At 39.0% G+C, this 12,846-nt stretch overlaps 1 protein-coding gene across 5 annotated transcripts in view; it reads right to left on the reverse strand.

Annotated features, from left to right (window-relative positions):
- The window catches only part of meak7 (MTOR associated protein, eak-7 homolog), a 514,074-nt gene that overhangs the window by 493,926 nt on the left and 7,302 nt on the right, over positions 1-12,846 (reverse strand). For 4 of the 5 annotated variants that reach the window (XR_007935732.1, XR_007935733.1, XM_028810162.2 and 1 more), the window contains 2 exons: positions 3,407-3,640; positions 182-326 (listed from right to left, as the gene is read on the reverse strand). Coding sequence is in view for 3 of the 5 variants with exons in the window: in XM_028810162.2 (XP_028665995.1) it covers positions 182-326; positions 3,407-3,640 (379 nt within the window). In the remaining 2 variants the exon portion in view is untranslated. Of the gene's footprint in view, positions 1-181; positions 327-3,406; positions 3,641-3,756; positions 3,855-12,846 lie in introns of all 5 variants that reach the window. The other variant, XM_028810164.2, reaches the window with a different exon arrangement.

Consider the following 12,846-nt stretch of genomic DNA (forward strand, 5'->3'; position numbering starts at 1 on the left):
AAATAACAGCGCCAGCATAAATTAATACCAAACTTACACTTTTTTGCTGTCCAACTCCAATAAATTAATATTAGATTCTGAAAACATCTAAAGTATTGTTCGAATATACGATCTGACTGAATGATAAATATACATAGTGGATATCAAAAACACAATCCAAAATTAATTTTAAAAGTATAACCTGCTGGTTTTAGTTCTGATGTTAAGTATACAGCCATGAGCTTCACTCCTTCTGTGTTGTCCCTGGTTCCATCCAAACACCATCCTTTCAACAAGTCCCTGTGCTTCAACAGATGAAGTACTGAAGATATCAAAGTCTCTGTAAACTAAGGGAATAACACACCAGTTACTACCTTCCAAAAGTGAGGCAATGCCATTTATATACAGACAAACTTCAAGCATGACAGAATAATAATTTGATACTTCTTACTCCTTATCTCACCACTCATTTGGTTTACAGGGAGCCAATATCTGTCCCATTAACAAAAAGATAAGGAAACACATAATCCTTAAAGGGAATGGGCACATTATTCTATACCATATTTTACTGTAATTTCACAAGTTCAAAAAGACATTTTAGAGATAAAATCATTTTCAGCAAAAAACTGAACTATGTTGCTTGAGTAAGTATTCTGAACTGCCCGTGCAACTATAGCTGCAACTGAGATGCAATTTTAGCCATGTGTATAGAAGCAGTAGTTTAATAAAGAACTAAAATTGTTCTGACTTTTTAGCTGTTGCATAAATGTAACAAAGGTTACATAAATCTATGTTTTTAAAAGTACAACAACATACAGTTAGGTCCATAATTATTTGGACAGAGACAACTTTTTTTTAATTTTGGTTCTGTACATTACCACAATGAATTTTAAATGAAAACTCAGATGCAGTGGAAGTGCAGACTTTTAGCTTTAATTCAGTGGGGTGAACAAAACGATTGCATAAAAATGTGAGGCAACTAAAGCATTTTTTAACACAATCCCTTCATTTCAGGGGCTCAAAAGTAATTGGACAATAGACTCAAAAGTCTATTTCATGGGCAGGTGTGGGCAAGTCCGTCGTTATGTCATTATCAATTAAGCAGATAAAAGGCCTGGAGTTGATTTGAGGTGTGGTGCTTGCATGTGGAAGATTTTGCTGTGAACAGACAACATGCGGTCAAAGGAGCTCTCCATGCAGGTGAAAGAAGCCATCCTTAAGCTGCAAAAACAGAAAAAACCCATCCGAGAAATTGCTACAATATTACGAGTGGCAAAATCTACAGTTTGGTACATCCTGAGAAAGAAAGCAAGCACTGGTGAACTCAGCAACGCAAAAAGACCTGAACGTCCACAAAAGACAACAGTGGTGGATGATCGCAGAATTATTTCCATGGTGAATAGAAACCCCTTCACAACAGCCAACCAAGTGAACAACACTCTCCAGGGGGTAGGCGTATCGATATCCAAGTCTACCATATAGAGGAGACTGCATGAAAGTAAATACAGAGGATGCACTGCAAGGTGCAAGCCATTCATAAGCCTCAAGAATAGAAAGGCTAGATTGGACTTTGCTAAAGAACATCTAAAAAAGCCAGCACAGTTCTGGAAAAACATTCTTTGGACAGATGAAACCAAGATCAACCTCTACCAGAATGATGGCAAGAAAAAAGCATGGAGAAGGCGTGGAACAGCTCATTATCCAAAGCATACCACATCATCTGTAAAACACGGTGGAGGCAGTGTGATCGCTTGGGTGTGCATGGCTGCCAGTGGCACTGGGACACTAGTGTTTATTGATGATGTGACACAGGACAGAAGCAGCCGAATTAATTCTGAGGTGTTCAGAGACATACTGTCTGCTCAAATCCAGCTAAATGCAGTCAAATTGATTGGGTGGTGTTTCATGATACAGATGGACAATGACCCAAAACATACAGCCAAAGCAACCCAGGAGTTTATTAAAGCAAAGAAGTGGAAAATTCTTGAATGGCCAAGTCAGTCACCAGATCTTAACCCAATTGAGCATGCATTTCACTTGTTGAAGACTAAACTTCAGACAGAAAGGTCCACAAACAAACAGCAACTGAAAGCCGCTGCAGTAAAGGCCTGGCAGAGCATTAAAAGGAGGAAACCCAGCATCTGGTGATGTCCATGAATTCAAGACTTCAAAGGGTTTTCAACCAAGTATTAGAAATGAACATTTTATTTCCAGTTATTTAATTTGTCCGATTACTTTTGAGTCCCTGAAATGATGGGATTGTGTTAAAAAATGCTTTAGTTGCCTCACATTTTTATGCAATCGTTTTATTCACCCCACTGAATTAAAGCTGAAAGTCTGCACTTCAACTGCATCTGAGTTGTTTCATTTAAAATTCATTGTGGTAATGTACAGATCCAAAATTAGAAAAAAAGTTGTTTCTGTCCAAATATTTATGGACCTAACTGTATTTAGAGTGCAGGCGGGACTACAGTTGATTCTGTGCATGAATGGGATGAAACATTTAGGACATTGGTAGAAGAGGTATACATTGTAGATCAATCATGTTTATCACTCAACACTACAAAACATATTTTGTACAGTATAGAAAGAAAAAATTTCTAAAGTTGTATTTACTACTTACAGAAACAGAAAAGGTTTTGTGATTTTTAGCCAAAATTTAAGTGCAAAAACCCCATATTGAACATGCTACACTACTTCTGCAATGAAAGTGTTACAGCAGCAGCAGCATCAGAAATACTCCATTTCAAAATGGATGGGGTTATTAGTTAAAACATGAAAGAAAAAAAAATGATGAAGCATTATACAAGCAAATACTGAAATGAGGCATGTTTCAGTTATTCAAAAAAAGGAAAGGGCTCATTATGTAGTAGGGCTGTCATCCCAACCATAAGCCAAAGATGCAATGAAACTACACAGTACTAAAAACAAATGTTTTTCAGTAGCTCAGTGAAAGCCCCACCTTGTCTCCATTGAGAGTGTATGGTATTATTTAAACAAAGGACACAACCACGGTACTATAAACTGAATAAGCTGAAGTAAACTGGCTAAAATGAATGGGCAAAATCACTGTTAGTCACCATGCAAAACTGGCAGGCATCGATTCCAAATGGTTGTACAGCCAAACATTAAAGTGTGGCATCTGGATATTTATGCAGAATATTTCAGCTTCTATCTTTGACAGCTGCTAAAAACAAATTAAATTTGCTAAGAAAAATATTTTAGTGAGGCAGACTGCCAAAATAAATATAATTTGCAATCCTGCAATAGTTGAAAACTTTTAAAGTGTCTGCATATTGTATCCTTTTACAGATTAATTGAGGCATAGAAGACTAAATACTTTTAATCATTTAAACTAGAACTGACCATTAGCATGAAATTTTAAAGAAAAAAAAAACTAAAATAAAAGTTAAGGATTTATTCATACCTCTAATATTTGCCCCCCCTTCACATGTTGCTCTTTACTTCCTGTAATCATGGACAGAACTAACATTGCCTTTTCATGTGCATTTCCTCTCAGTATGTATGAAAGGAATATGATCAGCTGTTCTTTACATATATGAAGACTTGCAGGAGACCCTTTTCCTGATGGGTCCAGATTCCGCATGGCATTGAAAAGTTGAATGGTAATAGAATCAGGAAGTGCTTCATGCAAGTAGCCCTGGAAAACCAAATAAGAGACAATTTTATCTAAAAAGCAATACAGCATACAGCAATACAGTGCATTAATAATACAATTATTTATTTTGATTGTTGTCAAAAATATGTAATTTACACCTTTTTTGGAAGTAGGCTTGATTAGTGCAAAGATATCCTGTTCCATCCTAGCTGTGCTTTTGCAAGGACTTCAATTTCCATTAACACTCCAATGATAACTTCAAGGGGTTGGAAAGGAGTAAAGAATCATATTTAAAATAAACACACACAAATATGTCATACATAATTTGTGAAATACTACTTCTAAATTGATATAAAGCTTTAAAAACAATGTATAGTAGGCTAGTGCTGATTTTTTTATGTTTTTAATGAGAAACTCCCCTGTGATGACACAGTAAATAGTGCTTCAAAAGTAGAACAAAAAACACATTTGTGAATTTCCCCTTGGGATTAATAAAGTATCTATCTATCTATCTATCTATCTATCTATCTATCTATCTATCTATCTATCTATCTATCTATCTATCTATCAAAAAAACACAACATGAGCCTATACTTCAGTTTTTCCTTTGGGGTTCATAAAATGAACTGGAAATATTTACATATATACTCATTTAAAACATTATTTAAACATTCTGATACAACGCCAGCTCAAAGTTAAGTGCTGCCAATATGTTAAAATGCATTAAAAATTAAATCTGCATCAAAAGCAATAAAACACCAAAAAAATGCTTATTACCAAAAATACCATGAAAAACAATTGTGCTTCACAGAAGGTCTATGTGAAAAGAATTCATAACAAGACAGGATTAATTACTAAACAAAAGTATTCATTTTCATCATTACAATTTAAATTATTTAGTATTTTAATAAAATTAAAGAAAAAATATAATTTACAAATATATAGTTATTTGCAATATTAATTCCTTGAGTTTCAAAGCATCCAAAACATACAGGGCTCGCAAAATCGCTAGCCCGACGTCCCGGGGCTATTGTGTCTTCCAGTTGAGCTACCAAAATCTATCTCAGCCCTGCCCGTCGGGCTATCATAGGAAGGAAAAATATATGTCAATGCTTTTGCATTCTTTCGCAAATGTAACTGGGTAATTATGTCATTTTCGGGCATCGATGAGCCACTGTCAATATGTGCAATATTGAAATCACGTTTGAATTCGCGCTTGTTTTTTACTTTCACTTTGCGATTGCGCGAACTGTGTATAGAGAGCGGCAGTACTGATTGGTCAGTGACGGATTAATTGAGCACAAATTCTTCTGACATCGTCTTATCACTCATTAGCTTCCTATTCAAACGTGACAAGTGAAATCTCCCGCAGCAAGCTTAAACATGTGATAGAGGTTGATTGCGCAGAGAATTAAAAAAATCGCTGACCGTTATGCGTGTGTGTGTGTAAAAATAGATGGATTTACGCAGGTATTTTAGTTCTGCTCAGCCAAATAAGACAGGTCAGAGTGAAGAAGGGACAGCCAAAGAAAAGCCTACCACAAAGCGGAAAAGTTATGACAAATCAGACTATGAGGCAAAAAGAAAGCGCAGCTTTTTGATTTCATGGACAAAACAATTTCTGTGGCTGGAATATGACAAGCTAAATAACAATGTTCTGCCGGGTGTGTCGTGAGTTTCCCTCGATTTCTGACTCGACAAGCGCCTTTGTTACTGGGACCAGTAATTTTAGGAAAGACCCCATCAAAGCACAACAAGAAGTCCAGAAATAACTGTTTAGAACAGCGTACTATGTTGCAAAGAGTGAAATACCATTGGCAAAATTTAGCAGTCTTTGCAAACTTCAAAAAGCAAATGGTCTAGATCTTGGTTCCACTTACCTCAATGACCATGCTTGCAGAGAGTTTATTGGAGCAATAGCACAAACTGCAAGAGACCAGATCGAAAAGGAAATTCAAGAAAGCAGGTTCTTATCCATTCTTGCAGATGGCAGTACAGACACTGGTATAATAGAACAGGAGTTGGTTCATGTCAGGTATGTGAGAGATAATGGTGACATATCCACATACATGATCAAATGTCAGCCAGTCAAGAGTGCAAATGCTGCAGGTATTTTAGAGGCTATTGATGAAGCAGTGAACACCATGGGTTATCAGAGAAGACACATGGAAAAAGAAAGTAGTGTGTGCAAATTTTGATGGTGCTGCAGTGATGATGGGTGAGAAAACAGGAGTAGCTGGGAGACTGAAACAGAGGATACCCCACATCATAACAATCCTCTGTGTGGCACACAAATTAGAGCTAGCCGTGCTGGATAGCGTGAAAGGCTGTGAGTATCTGGTGAAATTTGAAGATACACTGAAAACCATCTTTAAGATGTACTACTATTCCCCAAAGAAGCGAAGAGAACTGACAAGAAATAAGTGAACTGCTAAATGAGAAACTGGCACATTTCAGTGGCCTGAAGAGCACACGGTGGCTTCCAAGCCGGCTGAGATGTCTGAAGGCTGTGGAAAAAAATTACACTCCCACTGTTGTTCATATGGAGAACATGGCAGGAGGAAGTGATGTCAAGTCCGAGGATGCAGCCAAGGCTAATGGGGTGGTGCAGGAGATGAAGACTGAGAAATTTGTTCGCTTCCTGCATTTCATGTTGGACTACAGTACCATCTTATCCAAGTGCTGTACTGATTTTCAGCATGATAACCTAAACATCACACGAACAAATCAGTTAGTTGAGAGCACCACATCACGCTTACCCAGCCTAAAAACAAAACCAGGAGAATACCAGAAAACCTTGGACACAAAGTTCACAGCGAACGAGGATGGTAGCATTTGCTACTGTGGAACTCAGCTCACAAAAAGTCAGTGACCTGCTAGAAGAGGTGAGGGCACAGACAAAGACACCTTTGGTGCAGAGATTCAGAAGATTATTGACAACACAGTCAAGTACATGGACAACAGATTTAAAAATCTGCGTGAAAAGCCTCTCTCTTGTTTCAAGGTTTTTGACCCTTCCACTCTTCCTTACCCCAGAGAAGAGCTGGCAAATTATGGGGATGAAGAGGTGGATTATCTTGTCACACATTTTGCCAGTTTGCTAGATGAGGAAGAGAAATAGAAAATTCCTCAATAATGGATGGATCTAAAAATGTGGCTTGCAGAACACCGGGGTAGCAAGGTAGATGATTGCTTGTACAGAGATCTCCTCTCTGAGAATCCAGAACACCTCTCTCATATCTTGATGCTGGTGAAATTAATGCTGACACTTAGTCCATCAACAGCCATCTGTGAGAGAGGATTTTCTTGCATGAACCGAGTGAAGACAACACATCCTACCTCTCTACACCCTGAAACACTGAATGACTGCATGCAACTCTCCATTAATGGGGGAAACAGTTGAATCTTTTTGCCCTGACAAGTCAATTCGTTTCTGGATGTTTTCTAGAAAAGGTTCAAGACACCTGGGGCCTCATGTATAAACGGTGCGTACGTACAGAAATGTTGCGTACTCCCGTTTCCACGCTCAAATCGCGATGTATAAAACCTAAACTTGGCGTAAAGCCACGCACATTTCCACGGTAACTCATACCTTGGCGTACGCAATTTCTCCGATCGGTTTTGCAGACTGGCGGCACCCAGCGTCAAAGCAGTGCTACTGTTCCTGTGTGATCACCTTTCTTTCTTAGATCCACATTCCTGACGCTGATTTATAAATACACTGAAACTAACTGCATATTGTTTATTAGTGTAATGCATCTGATTGTAATTAACCTGCAGCAATATAATGGTCCAGGGAATAGCCATTGTATTCCAAATACCATAACTGCTTTAGCGTTGTAACTCTCACTGCATCTTCTTCTTCTTTCAGCTGCTCCAGTTAAGGGTTGCCACAGCAGATCATCTTTTTCCATTTTACTCTCGCTGCACCACTCGGAGTATTTATATCACTGTATCTGAGTGGGGAATCACATCAGCAGCTGAAATATCGGTATACAGCATGAAGCAGATGCTGCCTGAGCGATGGCAAAACGCTTTATAGAGACTTCCCAGTACGGACTTCGCGGTTTAGAAAAGGTTTCATCCCAAGAACTATAAACGCACTCAATCAGTCCATCAAGTGCTCCTTGTAGAACTGTTTACTTATAAGTACAATCACCTCACTGTAAACTTGCACTACAGTTATAATATTGCACAGCCTGCGCCACTTTATAAAGTGCATATTTACATATTCATTTTTAAGATGAAATGCAGCAAAATATGTTGATTATATTATACAGCTAAAACTTTAACTTCATTTAAATAATCTGTATTGTTAATAATTAAACATGTGAGGACACGGTGCCGCAGCGCTAGCTAGCTCAGGGATTGTTCCTGCATTGCGTTGTATTCTTGCGCTGACGCGACACTGGAAAGATAGACGGATAGAATAATTAAACATGTACTACGAAGACACTTCGATGTTCCTTAAAAGTTTTGAAGAATCAGCGTTCTAAGCTTACAGATGGCTTAACGTCTATTACAGAGCTGATTGTGTGGTGATTGGTCATTTGGAGAAAGAAAAGTAAGGGCAGGAATTGGAGGTTAGTACGTTTGAAAGAGACAGTACTTCTGAAATAAATTATTTCATCGAAGGTCGCACATGGCGCAGCAAGCCTCTTGCGTGAGATATGAGCAATCACTGCGCCACCGTGTTCCCATGTTTAATAACATGCTTTCATTCCTATCATCATGAAAATGATATCACATATACATCTCAGTATTGTAATTATTCAGAGAGCTGTAATATCACGAATGTAATGGATTATGTGTCCTGTCGGAGAAAGAGAAAGCCTGTTTAAGAAGCAGGTAGTGATTCACACACAGAGCACAAAGAAGATCAAATACAGAACAAAACATTTAACGTCCTACTTTAGTTACAATGGGATTTGAGAAACTAGTAAGTTAAACGATTTTAAGATGAAGTTATGATGTTCTACTTTAATGGCAAAATAAACTACGTGATTAAAGTGGAAATTTCGAGATTAAAGTTGACATTTCGTGCTTTTTTCCCACTGTGTGCCTATTTTATGTCTGTACCCTAATAAGCTTTCATATGACACTCAGACGGTGGGCTACGACTTTCACAGCGACTTTGATATGTGATTTCTTTTTTATTTCGGGCACTGTGCGACTTTGTGAACTTGGATCTTTCGAGTTTCTCCGACACTCTGTCACTCGATCAACTTTCTTTTGTTGATTATACCACTGTTTAAACCAACAAACAGTACGTTTTTCCTTTGCCTCCACTTGGTATTCGCTGAAATTCTTATATTTCCCCCCGTGCTTTTCCCATTGTCTTTTCACAGAAGGCTATTTATATTGATTTGCATATTGAAAGAGGCGTAATTCTGGGAGGAGTTGGGGCGGGACAGAAGGCGCGTGCATGTGCATTACTTTTCACGCTGATCGGGATTTATGTAGTGGAAGAACGTGAAAGTTTGCGTGCGCACAGATTCCTGCATCTGGATTTTTCTCTGCGTACGCACAATCCCGCTTTTGTGCTTACGCCATGTTATAGTGTGAGTTCTACGCACGGCGCTATACATGAGGCCCCTGGATCATAAAATCCCGACAAGAACAAAGAGCATTGAAATGGAGGCCGATGCACAGGAAGAGAAAGCTGATGAAGGAGATGCTATGTCCTCAGCGTCGAGTGGCATTTTCTCATCCGTGACTTCAGTGGAAATTTCAGATTCAGAATCTGACACAGACTGATTCATGTTCTACACAGTTCTTACAAGTTCATAGAAATTTCTGTTCAATTAGAACCAAATATTTGAGTTGATGATTGTAATTTTTATACAGTTGTTGTAATTTGTGTTTTAACAATTTTTTGATTGATGTTTTGTTTCCTTTACAATATTATAATTTATTTTGGGCTACCAAAAACTGAAGAGTGCTTGCCCGAAGGGCTACCAGGGATTTTGAAATTTTGCGAGCCCTGAAACAATATTACAATATATCAAGGACAAAAAATGATTGTCAAATAAAAAGACGGCGTGCTTTACTGATTCCAGAAGGGATTTTCCCTTGCCCCAGCAGCTACACAGAACAAAGAAAAAATTAAAAATTATTACATCAGTGCAATAACAAGGACTATGTTCAAAATACAATAATATCATAATAATATAAATAAATATTTCCCATATTTGAGTATGTTGGCAAAGGCAAGCATGACTGAAGGAGGCATTACAGTAATCCCTCGTTATATCGCGCTTCGACTTTCGCGGCTTCACTCTATCGCGGATTTTATATGTAAGCATATTTAAATATATATCACGGATTTTTTGCTGATTCGCGGATTTCTGCGGACAATGGGTCTTTTAATTTCTGGTACATGCTTCCTCAGTTGGTTTGCCCAGTTGATTTCATAGAAGGGACGCTATTGGCAGATGGCTGAGAAGCTCCCCAACCAGAGCGTGTATTACGTATTAAATAAAACTCCTCAAATATATTGTGAGCAGGGGGGCTGTTCGCACCCCTAGAGGATACGGCCGCTCCTCAAAAAATGCTGAAAGATTACCTTCACATTGCTCTCTTCCTTGCTGGACTTACATATGGCTGCTTTATCAAGCGATATGCTTCCCGCACTGTGCTTCGCATACTTAAAAGATCAAACAGCACGTATTGATCTTTGATTGTTTGCTTTTCTCTCTCTCTCTCTCTCTCTCTGACATTCTCTGCTCCTGATGGAGGGGGTGTAAGCAGGGGGGCTGTTCACACCCCTAGATGATACGGACGCTCGTCTAAAAATGCTGAAAGATTACCTTCATGTTGCTCCCTTCTGTGCAGCTGCTTTGACAAGCGACATGCTTCCCACACGGTGCTTCGCATACTTAAAAGCTCGAAGGGCACGTATTGATTTTTGATTGTTTGTTTTTCTCTGTCGCACTCTCTCTCTCTCTCTGACATTCTCTGCTCCTGACAGGGAGGGTGTGAGCAGAGGTGCTGTTCGCACACTGGCCCAGAGGATACGGACGCTCCTCTAAAAAATGCTGAAAGACTACCTTCACATTGCTGCCTTCCTTGCAGCTGCTTTGTCCGGCGGTGCTTCGCATGCTTAAAAGCCAAACAGCCCTAATGATTTTTGTTTGTTTTTCCCTCTCTTTCCGACATTCTGTTCGTGACGCGCACTCCTTTGAAGAGGAAGATATGTTTGCATTCTTTTAATTGTGAGACGGAACTGTCATCTCTGTCTTGTCATGGAGCACAGTTTAAACTTTTGAAAAAGAGACAAATGTTTGCAGTTTGCAGTGTGTGAATAAAGTTCCTGTCTCTCTACAACCTCCTGTGTTTCTGTGCAAATCTGTGACCCAAGCGTGACAATATAAAAATAACCATACAAACATATGGTTTCTACTTCGCGGATTTTCACCTTTCGTGGGGGGTTCTGGAACGCAACCCCCGCGATCGAGGAGGGATTACTGTATACAGTTTTGTGGCACAGACAAAAGAAACAGCTTAAGAGAAGGACTACATGTTCACCATGCTCGCTCAAGGCCAAAACTTCTTGGCACTTTAAAATAATATTTTTAAATTTATAGAAAAGTTAAATAATAAATGAATTCAACATAACAAAGCTGAACAAAAGATGCACTATTGTACTGTCTCATAACAGACAAAGAAGTCCTCATCAGAAAGGAAACCCAGGCTGCTAAGTACTGTATATTTGTTAAATGTATGGCAAATCGCTTCATAAGCATTCTATAGTTGTAACATATGGCCGGTTATGAACACAATTGTTACACTATGCCATCCGCTAGAAAAGTGGATAATGTTCAGAAAGGTTAACCAGCAAAAACTACACCAGTCCCCAGCCAATTGCCACCCAATCAAATAAAACATTATTTGAAAAAGTATATTTAAACCAAAAGGTGTACTGTTGTTGAACAATGCTAAAAACACCAATAACAGTACATATAAAAATATATATAAAATACAACAAAATAATGAGTTCACTAATGGTGAAACCTCTCACCTCAGTTGTCCACCCTCCTGTACAATCTATTAATATTTGCCCTTCATTCCAAATATATCTTCTTATATAATACGCTACCGTGGCTGTCTGTTTGTCTGTCCAGGATTTTAAATCACCTGTAGCTTGCAAACCGTTTGACCTATTGACCTGAAATTTGGTACACATACAACTACTATCTGCTTTCAGAGTGATGATTGATCTGCAAGGTTATTCCTCTTTTTATTTTTACTAGCCAACCAGCGGTGTAACATACGCCGCATAATTATGTATTGATGGGTGAACACTTGCTGAACGACACAGTTGTCCAAATGGGGTGGGTTTGTGAATACCACTGTGAGTGAATGAAAAGATGGACCTCTGGAGAGAGCAACATACAATTGTCCGTGACTGAAAGCGGGATCGTCTGTGACGATGGAGGCCACGCTGGTGAAAGTTACTTCGTCGGTAGGAATAAGTTTCAGCACTTGTTCATTAAGGTGTAGCGAGTCTTCTTTGTTGACACTTAATATAGCTTGCGTACTGAGTTGTTCCGGAGTCACAGTTGAGAAACACTTTTTTAATGTCTTTTAAGCACAGGGAAAAAAATTAACATGTGAAACACCCATAATGTAATAAGCCACCAAAAAAAGTAACATTGCAACAATGCACGCTACGATCTGATCGCTGTAAACAGAAGTGAAAACAAAATCGAGGCCGGTGCATTCTTTAACTGCCTTGTAGCACAATGGCAGTGCTGTTGTTTTGCAGTAAGGAGACTGTGGAAGATTTTGGGTTCGCTTCCCGGTTTCTCCCTGTGTGGATAGCGCTTTGAATACTGAAAACACCGGTATATCAATGTAATGAAGTATTATTATTCTTATGCGTCCAGCGCTCTCTCTCTCGCGCACCTGTATGCGTGTGTGTGTCGCTCGCTCTCACTCGCTCGCTGCACGTGTTCCTGCAGGCATACCAGTAAGTGAATGAAAAGATGGAACTCTGGAGAGAGCAACATACAACTGTCCGTGACTGAAAACTGGTTTTGGCAGATTCATTCACATCTTTTTGAAAGTTTGGCCCTGTGCCTTATTAATTGTCATTGCAAAGGCAAATCTAACAGGAAATTGTCTTTGCTCAGATGCACGCGCAGGCTCTCTCTCAGCAGCACGCGAGCTCCCTCCCCCTCTGTCTCCCGCGAGCCCTCTCTCTCTGTAACATTGCAGCAGTTGTATAAACACTTTTTTTTAAAAAT

This window comes from Erpetoichthys calabaricus, chromosome 9, assembly GCF_900747795.2.
Source record: "Erpetoichthys calabaricus chromosome 9, fErpCal1.3, whole genome shotgun sequence".
Lineage (NCBI taxonomy): Eukaryota > Metazoa > Chordata > Cladistia > Polypteriformes > Polypteridae > Erpetoichthys > Erpetoichthys calabaricus.